Below are 18,839 nucleotides of genomic sequence, written 5' to 3' on the forward strand. Positions count from 1 at the left end.
ACTGGGTTTATAAATCATGCTACTATAAAGACACATGCACACGTATGTTTACTGCAGCACTATTCACAATAGCAAAGACTTGGAACCAATCCAAATGTCCATCAATGATAGACTGGATCAAGAAAATGTGGCACATAACACCATGGAATACTATGTAGCCATAAAAAGGATGAGTTCATGTGCTTTGCAGGGACATGGATGAAGCTGGAAACCATCATTCTCAGCAACCTATCACAAGGACAGAAAACCAAACACCACATGTTCTCACTCATAGGTGGGAACTGAACAATGAGATCACTTGGACTCAGGGCGGGGAACATCACACACCAGGGCCTGTCAGGGGATAGGGGGCTGAGGGAGGGATAGCATTAGGAGAAATACCTAATGTAAATGACGAGTTGATGGGTGCAGCAAACCAACATGATACATGTATACCTATGTATCAAACCTGCATGTTGTGTACATGTACCCTAGAACTTAAAGTATAATAATAATAATAAAACAGGGACAGAGAGAGCAAGTTTGGGTGGCTAACACTTTAAGGTTTATAATTATTTTATTAACTTTTTATTACTACAAACATAATAAATTGGTTACAAATGACAGACTAAGAACACATTCAGCTTCTCTCTCCTGCCCAAAATCCAAGAATGAATTTTTTTTTCAAAAATGTATAACATGCATGGAAGCCAAAGCAAGAATGGCCTTGGTGGATCAGAAACGAATAGTTCCTAAAAATCCAAAGGCAGATGTAACCAGACGGAATGAGGAACATGCAGGACACAGTTGCTATAAAGGTGAAAACGGCATTATATCCCCATATAGGATGTATCCCAGAAATTAAAAGATGTATTAACATTATTTTCATGAAAAATATGAAAAAGGAGCCATGAACAAGACTCCTGCATATCCCTGCTACTTTTCAACATTGCAAAAAAGGTCCTAAGCAATGTAATAAAATGAGAAAAAGAGAAAAGAGATAAGAATAGGCATGAATGAAAATAAAACTGTCCCAGATACGACAGTCTACCTAGAAAATTCAAGAGAATCAATTGACAAACTATTAAAACCAAGAAGAAAGCTTAACACATGGTCAGATACAATAACATCATACAAAAAACTACAGCTTTGTGTAGCACCAGCAATAAGCAATCAGAACTATTCCATTTTGCATAACTTCTTTTTTCAATTAAAAACGTACAGACACAGTTGAAACTCCTTGTGCACTTCTTCCCCTTTCCATTAAACTCTCTCTGTCCAGTTTTACAATCACTGTCTTGCATTTGGAGTTTTTCTTTCTCATGCATGCTTTTTATATGTCACCATATGTGTGTGTACTTAAAAATCTATAGTAATGTATATTGTTTGAAATTATTTCAAAATAAAAGGTAAAAATATACATAATTTTGCAAATTGAAAAGTTATATACAAATGGTATTAGCTTTTATATACAATATATGGCTTTCTCATGCAACTTCATTTTACCCTTTAATATCTTTAGACTTATTCAACTGGTATTTGTACATGTATATTGACATTCTTTCTCATTATCTGGTGTTGCAGAAAGTCAAGGACCCCAAACGGAGGGACTGGCTGAAGCCACGGCAGAAGAACATAAATTGTGAAGATTTCATGGACATTTATTAGTTCCCCAAATTAATACTTTTATAATTTCTTACGACTGTCTTTACTGTAATCTCTGAACATAAATTGTGAAGATTTCACGGACACTTATCACTTCCCCAATCAATACCCTTGTGTTTTTCTATGCCTTTCTTTAATCTCTTAATCCCATCATTTTCTTCGTCAGGTGAGGAGGATGAATGTCACCTCAGGACCCTGTGATTGTGTCAACTGCACAAATTGTTTGTAGAGCATGTGTGTTTGAACAATATGAAATCTGGGCATCTTTAAAAAAGAACAGGGTAACAGCGATGTTCAGGGAACAAGAGAGGTAACTTTGAACTGGCCGCCAGTGAGCAGGATGGAACAGAGCTATATTTCTCCTCTTTCATAAGCAAATAGGAGAAATATCGCTGAATTCTTTTTCTCAGCAAGGAACATCCCTGAGAAAGAGAATGCGCCCAGAGGGTAGGCCTATGAACGGCCCCCTTTAGAAGTGTGCCGTCTTTTATGGTCGAAGCCGAAGGGATGAAATAAGCCCCGGTCTCCTGTAGCGCTCCCAGGCTTATTAGGAGGAGGAAAATTCCACCTAATAAATTCTGGTCAGACAGGTTGTCTGCTCTCAAACCCTGTTTCCTGATAAGATGTTATCAATGACAATGCGTGCCCAAAACTTCATTAGCAATTTTAATTTCACCCCATCTGGTGGTCCTGTGATCTCGCCCTGCCTCCATTTGCTTTGTGATATTTTATTACCTTGTGATGGTGATCTCTGTGACCCACACCCTATTCATGCACTCCCTCCCCTTTTGAAAATCGCTAATAAAAACTTGTCCGTTTTACGGTTCGGGGAACATCACGGATCCAGCCGACATGTGATGTCTCCCCTGGACACCCAGCTTTAAATTTCTCTCTCTTGTGCTCTTTCCCTTATTTCTCAACCCAGCCAAGACACACAGGAAATAGAAAAAGAACCTTGTTAAACATTGGGAGCGGGTTCTCCCGATAATCTGGAGTCAATATGAATGTCTACTTTTTTTTGAAATATACTGTTTCTTTCATTTCCAGAAATACTTATATGATAGATAGAAAATGCATCTCAAAGAATATATAGGTTAAAGGATATATAGGTTAAAGACAAATATCACAATGGAAGTACAAAGCAGTCAGTTTGGAAAAAATTGTAAATAATCTCAATGTCCATCAAAAGGAAGAAGGTTAAATAAAGCATGCTACATCTACAACATAGAAAATAATTTTACAGTATTTAAAAAGAATGTAGTGAATCTAAATGTACTGACATGGAGAGATTTTCAGGACATAAAAGAAAATATAAAACAATATGACTCCTTTCATGTTGTAAAGTTGTGTATTTTTAATCACATATATAGAAATGTATTTTAGAAAAACAGAAAACTAATAACATCAGATGCCTTTGACTAAGTGAATAGGTTTGAGGGAGGTGAAAAAAGATGGTTTTACTGTCTATTGTTAGATTTTTAAAAGTAAGAATATGTTTTCTAATTGTTAGTAGAAAAAATTGATGATCCATAGATATACAAATACTAGACCCCAAAAGAGTAGTCAAGAATAGACAAAGAACCGGCCGGGCACAGTGGCTCACCCCTGTTATCCCAGCACTTTTGAAGGCCGAGGCGGGTGGATCACTTGAGGTCAGGAGTTTGAGACCAGACTGGCCAACATGGTGAAACTCCGTCTCTACTAAAAATACCAAAAAAATTAGCCGGGCGTGGTGGCACATGCCTGTAGTCCCAGCTACTCGGCAGGCTGAGGCACGAGAATCATTTGAACCCAGGAGCCGGCGGTTGCAGTGATCCAAGATCGTGCCACTGCACTCCAGCCTGGGAGACAGAGTAAGACTCTGTCTCAAAAAAAAAAAAAAAAAAAAAAAACCAGAATAGACAAAGAACCAACTCCCAGGGCACACAATACAGTAAAAGCTGTACTATATTATACACTTTTTAAATGGTTATAATTGGTATCCTTATGACCTAAAACTGTCACTGAAGTTTTCTTTCTAATCTATGCTTTTCTGTATATTTGTTTAATTGTGATACAGGAAAGCAAGACAAATAGTTGTAATGAACATACTTACTGACAGATCTGAAAGTTTTGGGTCGGAGAAGACAACCATGAAAATTCAAACGCAGCACATTTAAACGCCACCTTTGCAAAGTAGACAGTATATATTTATCTGGAATCACATTTTTCACTGTGGAAAAATCAATCTAAAAAGAATAAACAAAATGCATTAAGAAATGAGAAAGTCCCCAAAAACAATTGCAACAAAAAAAATAATAGACAAATGTGACCTAACTAAAGAACTTCTGTACAGCAAAAGAAACTATCAATGAAGCAGACAGACAACCTACAGAATGAGAGAGAATATTTGCAAACTATACATCCAACAAAGGCCTAATATCCAGAATCTATAGGGAACTTAAATCAACAAGCAAAAACAACCCCATAAAAATAGGCAAAGAACATGAACAGACACTTCTCAAAAGAAGAAATACAAGTGGCCAAGAAACAGATGAGAAAATGCTCCGCATCATTATCAGATAAATGCAAATTGAAATCACAATGAGATCGGGCACAGTGGCTCATGCCTGTAATCCCAGCACTTTGGGAGTCCAAAGTGCTGGATCACTTGAGTCCATGAGTTCAAGATGAGCCTAGCCAACATGGCAAAACCCCATCTTTACTAGAAATACAAAAATTAGCCAGGGGTGCTGGTGCATGCCTGTAGTCCCAGCTACTCGGGAGGCCAAGGCATGAGAATTGCCTGAACCTGACAAGTGGAGGTTGCAGTGAGCTGAGATTAGACCAATGCACTCCTGCCTGGATGACAGAGCAAGACTCTGCCACGAAAAAAAAAAGATACTGTCTCATACCAGTCAGAATGACTTTTTTTTTTTTTTTTTTTGAGACAGAGTCTTGCTCTGTCGCCAGACTGGAGTGCAGTGGCATGATCTTGGCTCAGCTCACTGCAACCTCTGCCTCCCAGGCTCAAGCGATTCTCCTGCCTCAGTCTCCTGAGTAGCTGGGACTATAGGCACATGCCACCACGCCCAGCTACTTTTTGTATTTTTAGTAGAGACAGGGTTTCACCAGGTTGGTCAGGATGGTCTTGATCTCTTGACCTCATGATCTGCCCGCCTTGGCCTCCCAAAGTGCTGGGATTACAGGTGTGAGCCACCATGCCCGGCTCAGAATGGTTATTATTAAAAAGTCACACAACAACAGATTCTGGCAAAGTTGTGGAGAAAAGAGAACACTTATACACCATTGGTGGGAATGTAAATTAATCTAACCACTGTGGGAAGCAGTCCAGAGATTTCTCAAAGAACTTAAAACAGAGCTACCATTCAACCCAGTAATCCCATTACTGGGTAAATATCCAAAGAAAAATAAATCATTCTACCAAAAAGACACATGCACTCATATGTTCATCTCTGTGTTACTCACAATAGCAAAGATGTGGAATCAACCACATATTCAATCAATAGTACATCGAATAAAGAAAAAGTGGTAGATATACACAACGGAATACTGCATAGCCATAAAGAAGAATGAAATCATGTCCTTTGCAGCAACACAGATGGAGCTAGAGGCCATCATCCCAAGCAAATTAATGCAGAAGCAGAATACTAAATACTGCATGTTCTTACTTATAAGTGGAAGCTAAACATTGAGCATACACGAACATAAATATGGGAGCACATCTGCCTATTTATGTGGACTACTGGAAGGTGGGGGCTGGTTTAGAAAAACTACCTATTGGGTACTACGTTCACTATCTGGATAATGGAATCTGTACCCCAAACCTTAGCATCACATGATATTCCCAGGTAACAAACCTGAGCATGTACCCCTTATATCTAAAACAAAAGTTGAAATTATTTGAAAAGAAATAAGATCTGTTTCATGTAAAAATTTAAAATATTTTAAAGCGTCTAGTACTAAAAGCTCTTCATCACATCATTTCCAGACAGAAAAAAAGACTGAAATGTTAGTTTGAATGTTCTATTTAGTACAGTATGGAAATTTCAACACATACACACATACATTTTTGCTTGTTCCCAAAAATGATTTGAGTTGGCTGATAAAAATATAGTAAATTAGAATAAAAAACGTAAATGCAAAATGGTTTCCTGACATATAATGTTCAGTCTCTCTTGTGAGTTGAGATACATAAATTAAAATAACAATGTGATATCAGATATAAAAAAAAGTATAGGCCTGTCATGGTGGCTCACACCTATAATCCTAGGACTTTGGAAGGCCAAGGAGGGCGGATCACCTGAGGTCAGGAGTTTGAGACCAGCCTGACCAACATGGTGAAACCCTGTCTCTACTGAAAATACAAAAATTAGCCAGGTGTGGTGGCGTGCACCTGTAATCCCAGCTACTCAGGAGGCTAAGGCAGGAGAATTGCTTGAACCCAGGAGGCTGAGGTTGCAGTGAGCTGAGATCGTGCCACTGCATTCCAGTGTAGGTGATAGAGCAAAACTCCATCTCAAAAAAAAAAAAAAAAAAAAATAGAGTTAAGGAAATTTGGGGGCAAAAAGTACTCCATAACTCCACACAATTTCGTGACTTTACACACACACACACACACACACACACACATATATATAATTTTTTAGGGGGGACAGAGTCTCGCTCTGTTGTCCAGGCTGCAGTGCAGAGGCATGATCTTGGCTCACTGCAACCACTGCCTCCTGGGTTCAAGTGATTCTCCTGCCTCAGCCTCCCGAGTAGCTGGGATTACAGACACCTGCCACCACGCCCGGCTAATTTTTGTATTTTTAGTAGAGATGGGGTTTCACCATGTTGGCCAGGCTGGTCTCGAACTCCTGACCTCAAATGATCCACCTGCTTCAGTCTCCCAAAGTGCTGGGGTTAGAGGCATGAGCCACCATGCCTGGCCAATTTTGTGATTATAAATGAATCCAACCTTTGCCTTAACAATTCTACTTCTAAGAATTTATCCTGCCAATATAATCATACATGTATACAACGAAACACTGAGAAACAGGATATTCACCACAGGATTTTATTAACAAAAGATAGTAAGCAACCTAAATGTCTTTCGATAGAAGACAGATTAAATAAATTGAGTGACTTCCATATAACAAACCACTGGACAAAAGCTGAATTCAGGGCAAAAAAGCACAACTCAGAAAGAGAAAATCTAAAGCAATAGAGTCCAAGTGTGCTGCTCTCTGGTTGGCTGATTCAATTCAGGGACAAAATGCACAGTATCTAGAGGACTTACTTGACCCGAACGCTTCATGAATATTACTCATTAATGCCAAGCATTTTATGAAAGTTGGGTCTCAGAGCTCAAGGTTATATCATTGTTAAAGAACCTTAAGAGGAGAAATTCTATGCTGCCAGTTAGGGGAAAGGCAAATGGCAGACCTGGCATTCCCTTATAAATAGTTGATAATTAAGAACACATACTTTCTAGTTAGACAGATCAGAATGTGAATCCCATCCTAGCCATTTAACCATGTTGGCTATGACTTAACTAAGGCTTAGTTTTTTTCCATCTGTAAAATGGGAAAAATAATAGTGCCTAACTCAGGAGGCTGAAGAGACAAACTGAGAAAATGCAAATAAAATACTTAGTGTAGCATCTGGCATATAAGAAAGCATTCAATAAATATTAGCTACTATTATTACTTCAAAAAGACATGACAAAGCACACAAAATATGGAGTACATAAATTTTAAAAAGCATGGAATAGGACTAAAATAAACAACACAATATTTGACATTCTTAGTGTGTCTGCATGCATGCAGAAACACATACACTCTGTCATTTTCTAATATGAACTCCTAGGCTGGCACTTATGTACTATTCTTGCCACAGAACTATTTTTTAACTTGAAACATGTTTGTGTTTCTCATTCCAAAGAGACATTGAGGAGAGGACTCAGCCAACAATAAAAAATAAGCAAATAAGCACACATCCCCCAACAACTTCTCTTGTCTGTTTCTTGTAAGATACTTTAATATCAACAAACATGGTCATTTACACCATCAACCAATGTTCAGTGGCAACATTTTCCCTGTTGTCTAAAGTCCAGTCAATAGCTGACTTCACAACCCCTCCTTAGTGCTAATGATTGAAGCACTGATGATATCACGTGCTCAGACTGACCTATGAATAGGGGGCCTGGCGCCATTTTGTAGAAGCTCTAAAACTTAACTCAAAGAAATTAAAAGGAGTTGAGAAGGTGTCAGGGGCTCTAGCTTCATAAGTTAACTCAACATCTTTACATCGCATCTGGACACCATCCCATTCTCGGTTGCACTACTCTCGCTCTGTGCAACAATGGCAAGAAAAGAACTGATTTCATCTTACCAAACCTATCTTAGCTAACAAATTAGGTGTTCCTGTCTTAATTTTATTTTTAGTTTAACGTGGTGATTCTCGAACATTAGCGTGCATCAGAATCATCTAGGGGGTTGTTAAAACAGATTACTGTTTGCTACCCTAAGAGTTTCTGACTCAGTAGGTCTGGGATGGGGCCTAAGAATTTGCATTTCCAACAAGGTATTGGGTGATGCTGATACTACTGGTCCCAGGACCACACTTTGAGAACCACTGGCTTAAAGTGATAAATCTCTAAATTACATTACAGATATTTGGGGATGCTGCTTTTTCCTTCGGAAAACCTATAAAGAAGAAAAAAATGCATCCAAATGGTCTAAAGGAGAAAGAATATATACAATATTTCGATCATGACATGTCTTGAGGAAGCTGGCAGGAGTTAGAAAAAGCCAACGCTTCTGCCCAGAGACCTCACTGGATAAAGATGGAGAGCATTATAAGCACATGGCAGTGAGGAATGAAGCCAGGGTAGGAAGTTAGTGCTTTATGTTCAGCAAATTTCTCTTTCCACAATTGTATGTTGCTCCATCCTCCTATTTCTGCTTTTATTTGTGAGTGTTCAAATGTGGCACAATTATAATCAGCATTTTTAGTACAAACAGTAACTTTATTCAGAAGGCAATGAGAAGTTGCCTGTTCACAGGCAATTGGATGTTCACAAACGTAAATTTTCAGCAGACAATATTAGCAATACTGTGATATCAATGTTATTGTTTATCAATCAGCCCTGGCCACTCCAAAAACCTCTGCCCTTATCAGTTTTGCATACCATCACCCAGGTACACTAAGGTCATCCTTGTAATCCTCTCTTTTTTTTTTTTTTTTTTTGAGACAGAGTCTCGCTCTGTCGCCAAGCTGTAATGCAGTGGTGTGATCTTGGCTCATTGCAACCTCTGCCTCCTGGGTTCAAGCAATTCTCCCGCCTCAGCCTCCCAAGTAGCTGGGACTACAGGTGCACACCACCATGCCCAGCTAATTTTTAGAGACAAGGTTGGCCAGGATGGTCTCAATCTCTTGATCTCGTGATCCGCCTGCCTCGGCCTCCCAAAATGCTTGGATTATAGGCGTGAGCCACAGCGCTCAGCCAATCCTTTCTTTTCTTTTTTTTTTGAATGATACAGAGTCTTGCTCTGTTGCCCAGGCTGGAATGCAGTGGCACAGTCTCGGCTCACTGCAACCTCCACCTCCCAGGCTCAAGCAATTCTCCTGCCTCAGCCTCCTGAGTAGCTGGGATTACAGGCAACTGCCACCGTGCCTGGCTAATTTTTGCATTTTTAGTAGAGACAGGGTTTCACCATGTTGGGCTGGTCTCAAACTCCTGACCTCAGGTGATCCACCTGCCTTGGCCTTCCAAAGTGCGAGGATTACAGGCGTGAGCCACTGTGCCCAGCATAATCCTCTCTTTTTAATGGAAATAACCCTTCCAAAAATTATGAGTTAAGAAAAAGCTATTGCACACCTCACACTCTAAACATCTTTCCCATAGTCATGGACTCAACATATAGTCTATGCTCATGAAAAGGAAGTAGGCACACAGTAATAAAACCAGAATGGAGTACAAACTATCCAATAAAATGGAGCTTTGTTTTAATCCAAAAATGATATTCATTTATATCTACCATTTACATTTTAAAATACTAATGATGTATCTCTTAAAATGGCATTATTATCTTTTTTATCTCTTCCCCCAGGCTTGTGCCTGGACAAAAGAAAACCAAATTCACTTGCTGCTGGTGACCACAGAGCAGGGAAGAAGGTGTCCCACAACAGTTGGCTTCACAGCAGTCCATTCTCCTTTTAAGAATTAGTGTGAAGACAGTTCAGTTAGTATCTACTTACAGCATTCCACAGTGAGTTCAGCTGTGTCATCAACATCCAGGCACGATTAACTTGGCCACATATTATCACATCTTTTAAACTGAGGTAGAAGAAAATCTAAACACAAAGAAAAATACACAACTTTGAAAAATATGTGAACTTTGATGTAACTTGTCCACTTACCTTCTGTGTGTGTGTGTGTGTACACGTGTGCACATGGGTGCACACATGCATTAGTAATGATAATGTAATCCATACTTTGCAAATAGCAAGAGTTTAAGTGCTAGAATTTTATCTCAAGACAGGAGTTTTATCTAAAGTACTGGAACCTATCTGCTGACTCTTTTTATATAATATAATCCTTGTGATTGATAGTTGCAGAAGGATGGTGAGAAAGATAAGCATATTTGTTTTATTTTTTGAATGAAGATAGAATTCTGCTAGAAAACTAATGATTTCCATAAATAGTCATTGGTACATAGAAGGCAATCAATACCGTCTGCTGAACTGAACTGCATTCCTTCTAAAGATGTAGGATTCCTCAGAGAAGAAAAAAAAAGGATTCCTGGGAAAGAGCAATAAACACATTTTGGCTTCTACTTCTGGAAATGTGGTAGACCAAAAAACCAGGAAATCCTTCTGGTACAAAACATCAATAAATGCTAAAAGAAACATTTCTTAAAAGCATAATTCAGTTGTCAAGAAAGTAAAACAAATATGCAAGGACCCAATCCTTGTAAACCCAGACTGATAATAAGGTGCTTCACGCTATAGTTACTTGGGAGGGAGGAACAATAAAGATGGTTGCTACTTTTCATAATAAAATGGGTTCAGATTTTACTGGCCATGCAGAGACACAAGACAGTCATCAGGCCTGTACAAAGCTGGTACAGCCATGCTCTGGATAATGATGTTTCAGTCAATGATGGGCTGCATGTATGACAGTGGTCCCCCATAAGATTATAATGGAGCTGAAAATTTTCTATTGTCTAGAGTCATCATAGCCATTGTAATATCATAGCACAATTACTTAATTTTTAAATAAATCTAGTGTAACCTAAGTGTACACTGTTTATAAAGTGTAGTACTCTATCTGTAGTTGTGTACAGTAATATCCTAGGCCTTCACATTCACTCAACACTCACTCATTGACTCACTTAAAACAACTTCTAGTCCTCCATTGATAAGTGCCCTATATAGGTGTGCAGTTTTAATGTTTTTTACCATATTTTTACCATACATTTTATATGTTTAAATACATACTTACCATTGTGCTACAATTGCCTACAATATTTAGTACAGTAACATGCTGTACAGGCCTGTAGTCTAGGAGCAATAGGCTATACCATACAGCCCAGGTGTATACTGGATTATACCATCTAGGTTTGTGTAGCACACTCTATGATGTTCACACAATGACAAAATCACCTAATAACACACTTCTCAAAAGGTATCCCCATCATTAAGCAATGTGTGACTGTAACTGTAACCGAGTCAGAAAAAAAAAAGAAAAAAGAAAAGAGAGAGAGAGAAAAATCCAGGATTACTAAACAGTTAGAAAGAAATCACGCCTGTAATCCTAGCACTTTAGGTGGCCGAGGCAGGAGGATTGCTTGAGGTCAGGAGTTCAAGACCAGCCTGGCCAACATGGTAAAACCCTGTCTCTACTAAAAATACAAAAATTAGTAGGGCATGGTTACACATGTCTGTAATCCCAGCTACTTGGGAGGCTGAGGCAGGAGAACTGCTTGAACCCAGGAGGTGGAGGTTGCAGGGAGCCAAGATTATACCACTGCACTCCAGCCTGGCGACAGAGCGAGACTGTCAGAAAAGGGGAACAGGAGGGGAGGGGAGGGGAGGGGAGGGGAAAGAAATCTACCTATTGGCAAAACAAAAACTAAGGTATCTAGCTTGGTATGAAAAAGATCTCCAGCTAGGCACAGTGGCTCACACCTGTAATTCCAGCACTTTAGGAGGCCGAGGTGCGAGGCTTGCTTGAGCCCAGGAGTTTAAGACCAGGCTGGGCAACATAGTGAAACCCCATTTCAACTAAAAATTTTAAAAAGTAGTCCCTAGTCCCAGCTACTCTAGAGGTTGAGATGGGAGAACTGTTTGAGCCTGGGAGACTGCAGCTGCAGTAAGCCATCATCACGCGACTACACTCCAGCCTGGGCAATAGAGTAAGATGCTATTTCAAATAAAATAAAATAAAATAAAATCTCTCAAAGAATTTGTAACCATATTGACCATTTTTGGTTTGGGTTAAACAGAAATAATAATAAATATTTTTTTTAAATGGATGAAAAAAAGAAAAAAAAGAGTTTATAACCAAAGGCCAGTGATGATGTGTGTTGGGATTTAAATTTTATCATGCCTGGGATCCAATTTGAATTTATTACCTTTGTAACTGGATTTGATATATTAATGTGCAAAGAGGTTCCACTGGTAATAACTCTGGGACATTTGGCAGAAATAAATATTCTCTCTAAAGAGACACAGACACATTCCAGCCAAGCCTTACAGGATACCCACAGATTAAGCCCTCCAAAAACAAGCTCCCAATCAAAAACTGCAAAACATACGAGGAAAAGAAACTCCAACAAGATTCAAAAGAAACCTTTAAAGTGATGAAGACATAAAAAGCAAATAAAACTCTTGAGACAAATGTCAAACAGGACTGGGAAGATCTGTAAAATAACCAAATAAAATTCATGAAAATTAAAAATATAATTATTGAAATTTAAAACTCAGTGGGTGAGTTAAATAGCAGATGCAACTCAGCTGAGAATAGAATCAACAAATGAATATGTACCTGAAGAAATTACACGGGATAAGATATAGGGAGATAAAGAGATGAAAAATATAAAGGATGTTAAGAGACACATTACATAACACGAAAAGGTCCAACATACATCTTTACAGAATTTCCATCTTTACAGAATTTCCAGAAGAGAATAAGGAGAATAAAATCAAAGCAAAATTTAAAAATACCACAGACTAAAATGTTCTAGAACTGATGAAAAGCAATAATTTTCAGATTCAAAAAGCACAAGAAGTTCCAAGCAGGAAAGTGAAAATATACCAATGGCATTATAGAGAAACTGCAAGAGGCACAGGAAAATTTTTCAGGCAGTTGGACAGATTACTTACAAAAGATTGTCACGTAGACAGAACAACATAAGGTGGAAGTCAGCAGAAACTATCAATCTGAGATATCATATGCAAGTAAATTACAACTCAAAAATGAGTATTAAGACATTTTTGGCCAGGCACAGTGGCTCACGCCTGTAATCCCAGCACTTTGGGGAGGCTGAGGCGGGCAGATCACCCGAGGTCGGGAGTTCAAGACCAGCCTGACCAAGATGAAGAAACCCCATCTCTACTAAAAATACAAAATTAGACGGGCGTGGTGGCACATGCCTGTAATCCCATCTACTCGGGAGGCTGAGGCAGGAGAATCGCTTGAACCCAGGAGGCGGAGGTTGCGGTTAGCTGAGATCGCACCATTGCACTCTAGCCTAGGCAGTAAGAGTAAAACTCCGTCTCAAAAAAAAAAAAAAAAACACCACACACTTTTTTGCCAGGCATGTAGTACACCTGTAGTCCCAGCTACTTGAGAGGCTGAGGCAAGAAGATTACTTAAGCCCAAGAATTGAAGGCCAGCCTGGGTAACATAGCAACACTCTGTCTCTAAAAAATTTAAGGCCAGGTATGGTGGCTGATGCCCGTAATCCCAACACTTTGGAAGGCCAAGGTGGGCGGATCACCTGAGGTCAGAAGTTCGAGACCAGCCTGGCCAACATGGCGAAACCACATCTCTACTAAAAACACAAAAATTATCTGGGTGTGGTGGTAGGCACCTGTAATCCCAGCTACTTGGGAGGCTGAGGCAGGAAAATCGCTTGAAACAGGGAGGCGGAGGTTGCAGTGAGCCAAGATGGTGCCACTGCACTCCAGCCTGGGAGACAGAGTGAGACTCCATCTCAAAAAAAAAAGAAAAAAAAAATTTAAAGACACTTTGAGACACACACTGAGAGTCTGCTTCCAAAGGACCCTTCACAAAGGAATTTCTAAAGAACACTGAAATCAGAAGAAAGGCATGAAATGCAAATAATAACAATGGGCAAAAAATCTAATAAGTATATGGGTAAAACCATTAACTTTATAAAACAGTATCATGATGACTAATGTGGGGGTAGAAAAATAAGATGGAACAAAAACAATAGATAATAATAACACTCTAACACCAGAGAGAGTAATCAAGAGTTAGTGTTCTAAATTTCAATTATTATTCAAGAAGAAACTATAAATATTAATTTACTTTAGGCCTTAATAATAAATGTACACATTAAAAATATTTGAGTAACCAGTAAAATAGTAGAAATAGAATGTTTACCTTCTACAATATGTTAAAAATATTTAAGAGCAACCAGTAAAATTGTAGAAATAGAATGTATACCATCTAAAACATGAAAGTAGAAAAAAGGGGATAGATTTAAATACTCAATGAATAGTACACTACTTGGAAATGGGTGCACTAAAATCTGACTTCACCACTATACCATTCATCAATGTAACCAAAAACCACATCTATCCCAGAAGCTATTGAAATTTCTTTAAATGTTTTTATTTTTTAAAAGTCAACAAATAAAGTCAGGAAAGGGGAAAAATAAAACATATAAAAAAGATAATAAATAGTATAAAATGAAAGGATAAAAATGAATCCAAGTATATCAATAATCGTAACAAATTTAACAAAATGCATTGGTTAGAAGACAGAAATATTTTATTCCTAAAAATGCTTTTTGCTTTAATGTTTTTCCCCCAATATTAATGTAGCTATCTATTTTCTTTTATTAGTTTTATTTTTAATTGACAAATAATAATTAAAATGTATTTATGGGTAAAATGTGATGTTTTGATTTACGTTTATAGTGTGGAATGAGTAAATCAGGTCAATAATTAACAAATCACCACTTCACATAATTATCATTTTTGTGTGTGAAGAAAACATTTAAAATCTGCTCTTCCAGGCACGGAAAGACAAATTCTGCATGATTTCACTTATATGTGACATTTTAAAATGTTGGACTTACGGAAGTAGGGAGTAAAATGATGGTTATCAGTCTTCCTTTCATTTGTGTTCATTTTATTTTTGAAAGATTCTCCCCAGGGCCCAAAAGTTTGAAGGAATGAGTGACTCCTCCCTTCTCAGGCCCAGTCCCAAGGCGCAAGGTCACTTGTGCCAGCAGCGTGAGTCAGCAAGATAGCAGAAGGAGGAAGAGAGCCGGCCAGAAGACACCTACACCCAAAGATGGAGAAAGAGGCCATCTGGGTACCACATAGCAGTTAAGTTAGACTGGGACACTTCCTGTTTACAGAAGACTGTAAAACCCCTGCCCTGTATTCATTTTGGTGCTAACACCATTTTAGGCCTCAGCCCACCTGCACCCAGGTGCTCATTAAAACAACATGTTGCTCCACACCGCCTCCTGTTGTCTGTTGGCATGCTCTCAGAGTCTGAATGGATACAAGAACCTTTTATCTGGTGCTGAAACCCGGGAGCGGCGCCAGTTCACGTCCCCAGGGGACCTACCCCTCCACCCCAGAAAGCAGGCCACAGCAGCCGGACAAAGGATGCTCCTCAGCCTCCAGTCGCTTCTCTGTGCATGCACATCGGTCACTGATCTCATCTACCGGTAAGTTTCCCGGGAGCCCGGTTAACAGGGAAAAATCCACATGGCCTCTCTTGGTTTCTCCAGTCCAAAAATCCAGCGTTGGTCCAAGAAGGCTCCGATGTGTGCCAGGCACTCGCTTATCATCTGGTCTTAGGGTGACGCCTCTAAGCCATTTTATCCCTTTCCGGGAATGAAAAAGGCAGTGGTGACGATCACTCCTTTTATCGTCTCCCTCCAGCCGTCCAGGATGGTCTCCTTTTTCCCTGTTCTCCAGAGCCTACCCTCCGTTATGGGAAACTCCCCATCCTCCATTCCAAAAAACAGCCTTCTAGGCTGCCTCATAAAATACCTGTGTAAAAAAAAAAAAAAAAAAAAAAAAAAAAAAAAAAAAAAAAAAAAAAAAAAAAAACCTGTGAACCTGGCCAGGTGTGGTGGTTCATGCCTGTAATCCCAGCACTTTGGTAGGCTGAGGTGGGCAGATCACGAGGTCAGGAGATCAAGACCATCCTGGCTAACAGTGAAACCCCATCTCTACTAAAAATGCCAAAAATTAGCCGGGCATGGTGGCAGGCACCTGTAGTCCCAGCTACTCGGGAGGCTGAGGCAGGAGAATGGCGTGAACCAGGGAGGCGGAGCTTGCAGTGAGCCAAGATCACGTCACTGCACTCCAGCCTGGGTGACAGGGTGACAGTTCGTTTGAAAAAAAAAAAAAACCCTGCAAACCTTAGGCCTCAGGCAAGATATCCACCCTAAGCGCCTTGTCTTTTTTTGCAATTCAGACTGGCCACTAATATGAATTGGATAATGGGTCCAAATTGCCCGCAAATGGAACATTTGACTTTACAATTTTAACTGACTTAAGCAATTATTGCTGACGACTGGAGAAATGGGGAATAATTCCTTTTGTCCAACCCTTTTTGCACTCAGATCACAACCCGACCTCTGTAATTCTTGCTCACCTATTCAAATCCTCCATTCTCGCCACCCAGATCGCCTTTCTCCTCTCAACCCTACCTCTTTCTCCTCATTAGATCCAGCAGACTGCTGTCCACCCCTCCCAGCCCCTACCTCTCCCTCTCAACTGTCTTCTTTAATCCCCCAAGCCTCCTCTTTATCTTCTCAGCCGCAATCTTCTCAGCCCTCATCTTCCCAGATGCCATCTTCCCAGTCAGCAGTATCACCACTTCTTTTCCTACACCGTCCTCTCCTCAGGACAACTCTACCATGGCCTGTACTCATTCTCCTTCCTCACTGCCTTCTCCTGAAGCTTGTAAACCCATCCTGCCACCTTATGCTCCTATCTATCCTCCACTGCCTATCAGCTTAATCCCCCTTCCCCCTTCAAACCCTCAGCAGGAACCACTTCCAGGTTCTTCCTTCTCTCCCACCCACACTAGCTCAGGCGCCATCTTTGGCCCATGCCCCACCCTTACTTCAGCACCTGTGCTAGAGTGCCCCCTTCAGGAATTAGCAGGAACTGAAGGTATTGTTAAAGTTTATGTTCCCTTCTCCCTCAGTGATCTCACTCAAATTAACAAAAGGGTTCATTTCCAGAAGACCCTCTCTCTTATATTAGAGTTTCAGTACCTCACCCAGTCTTATGAACTAACTTGGCATGACCTCTAAATTATCCTCTCTTCCACCCTCACCCCAGAAGACTGGGGCTATATCTGGACCCTAGCTCAGGCACACGCTGATACAATTCATCACCAAGCTCCTGCCCAGCCTACTGGCACAAAGGCAGTCCCCAACCAGGATCCCCACTGTGATTATCAAGACAGGGCCTCTGGACGCTGCTGTTGAGACCACATGATTGTGTGCCTCCTTGCAGGACTCAAAAAGGCTGCCCATAAAGTGGTAAACTATGAAAAACTTTCAGAAATCACCCAAGGTCCTGATGAAAACCCAGCCCTCTTTCTCTCTCATTTAACTGAAGCCATGAGAAAACATACCAGCCTAGACCTAGTCAGCCCAGAAGGAACCTCTATTTTAAACCTTCAGTTCATCTCCCAATCCATTCCCAATATTCGGCGCAAGCTTCAGAAACTTGACGACGGCCCTCAAACCCCACAACGAGACCTTCTTAATTTAGCCTTCAAAGTCTTTAACAATCCTGATGAGGAAAGTAAAAGGCAAAAACAGGCAGGGTTCCAAATGCTTGCCTCCGCCATTAGGGGCTCTGCAGGCTCATGGGGCCGCAGCTCCACAGAGAAGCCTCCTAGCAATCCATCTCCACCTGACGCCTGTTTCAAGTGTGGCAATGAAGGCCAGTGGCCCACACAATGCCCAAACCCAGGTAAGCCCACCAGGCCATGCCCCCTCTGTGGAGGACCCCGCTGGAAGTTGGACTGTGAGCGGTCCCTGCAAAGACTGCCCCCATCCCTTCCTGAGCCAGCCAAAACCTCCCACTCAGATCTCATCAGCCTTGCCGCTGAAGACTGACGGTGCCTTGGAATGGACGCCCCAGCAACTACCATCACTTCATCCGAGTCAAGGGTAACCCCGATGGTGGCAGGTAGGCCAGTATGTTTTTCAAATTAATAATTAATACTGGGGCAACCTAATTTTTCAGGACCCACCCAGTCCTCCCAAGTCTCTCTTGTAGGAATTGATGAACAAGCCTCCAAACCGTGAGCAAGCCCCTCCACTTTTCTGCTCCCTGCACACCTTTTCCTTCACTCACCCTTTCTTAGTCCTACCCTCATGCCCAACTCTGCTCCAAGGCATCCTTTAAAAACTCCATACTGCTCTCCACTTACGTTCCTCATAGTACCCAATGCCATCAATCCAGACCCCTCCGGGGCTTCTTTCTTCTATTCCAACCTCCCACCTGTTCTAGACCTAAAGCATGCTTTTTTCACAATTCCTTTACACTCTGATTCCCAAAACCTCTTTGCCTTTATGTGGGAAAACCCCAACACCCACGGAGTCCCTGCGTATGATCACTTAAACAGAGAAAAACGATCCTTAAAGGTAGGAGGAAGCCAAAGATGGCAAGAGCACGAGTGGCCTCCACAATGGATCATCAAATATTATGGTCCTGCCACTTGGGAGGAGGATGGTTCATGGGGTTATCACACTCCCATATATATGCTAAATAGAATAATTAGACTACAGGCTGTTCTAAAGATAATCACTAACCAAACCGTCTCAACCCTGGAAATGCTTGCACAACAACAAAAACAAATGTGCGTGGCAATTTATCAAAACAGGCTAACACTAGACTACTTATTAGCAGAAGAGGGTGGGGTCTGTGGTAACTTTAATATCTCCAATTGTTGTCTTAACATAGAC

The 18,839-nt window shown here is 40.5% G+C and overlaps 3 protein-coding genes across 4 annotated transcripts in view; 2 read left to right on the forward strand and 1 right to left on the reverse strand.

Annotated features, from left to right (window-relative positions):
• LRRC17 (leucine rich repeat containing 17) overlaps window positions 1-2,974 on the forward strand; it is a 57,094-nt gene extending 54,120 nt beyond the window's left edge. For both annotated transcript variants that reach the window (XM_015134565.3, XM_077997140.1), the window contains one exon: window positions 1,564-2,974. Coding sequence is in view for 1 of the 2 variants with exons in the window: in XM_077997140.1 (XP_077853266.1) it covers window positions 1,564-1,625 (62 nt within the window). In the remaining variant the exon portion in view is untranslated. The remainder of the gene's footprint in view (window positions 1-1,563) is intronic.
• Window positions 1-18,839, reverse strand: part of FBXL13 (F-box and leucine rich repeat protein 13) — a 272,579-nt gene that overhangs the window by 157,049 nt on the left and 96,691 nt on the right. The window contains exons 8-9 of the mRNA XM_015134552.3: window positions 9,889-9,984; window positions 3,740-3,872 (exon numbers count right to left, since the gene is read on the reverse strand). Of these exons, the coding sequence (XP_014990038.3) occupies window positions 3,740-3,872; window positions 9,889-9,984 (229 nt within the window). The remainder of the gene's footprint in view (window positions 1-3,739; window positions 3,873-9,888; window positions 9,985-18,839) is intronic.
• Window positions 10,714-18,045, forward strand: LOC144340114 (transcription factor NF-E4-like). Its single transcript, XM_077997896.1, is given in 5 exon segments — window positions 10,714-10,803; window positions 15,323-15,380; window positions 15,383-15,566; window positions 15,822-15,831; window positions 17,731-18,045. Coding segments are annotated over 5 exon segments (657 nt in total).

This window comes from Macaca mulatta, chromosome 3 (assembly GCF_049350105.2).
Source record: "Macaca mulatta isolate MMU2019108-1 chromosome 3, T2T-MMU8v2.0, whole genome shotgun sequence".
NCBI classification, from domain to species: Eukaryota; Metazoa; Chordata; class Mammalia; order Primates; family Cercopithecidae; genus Macaca; species Macaca mulatta.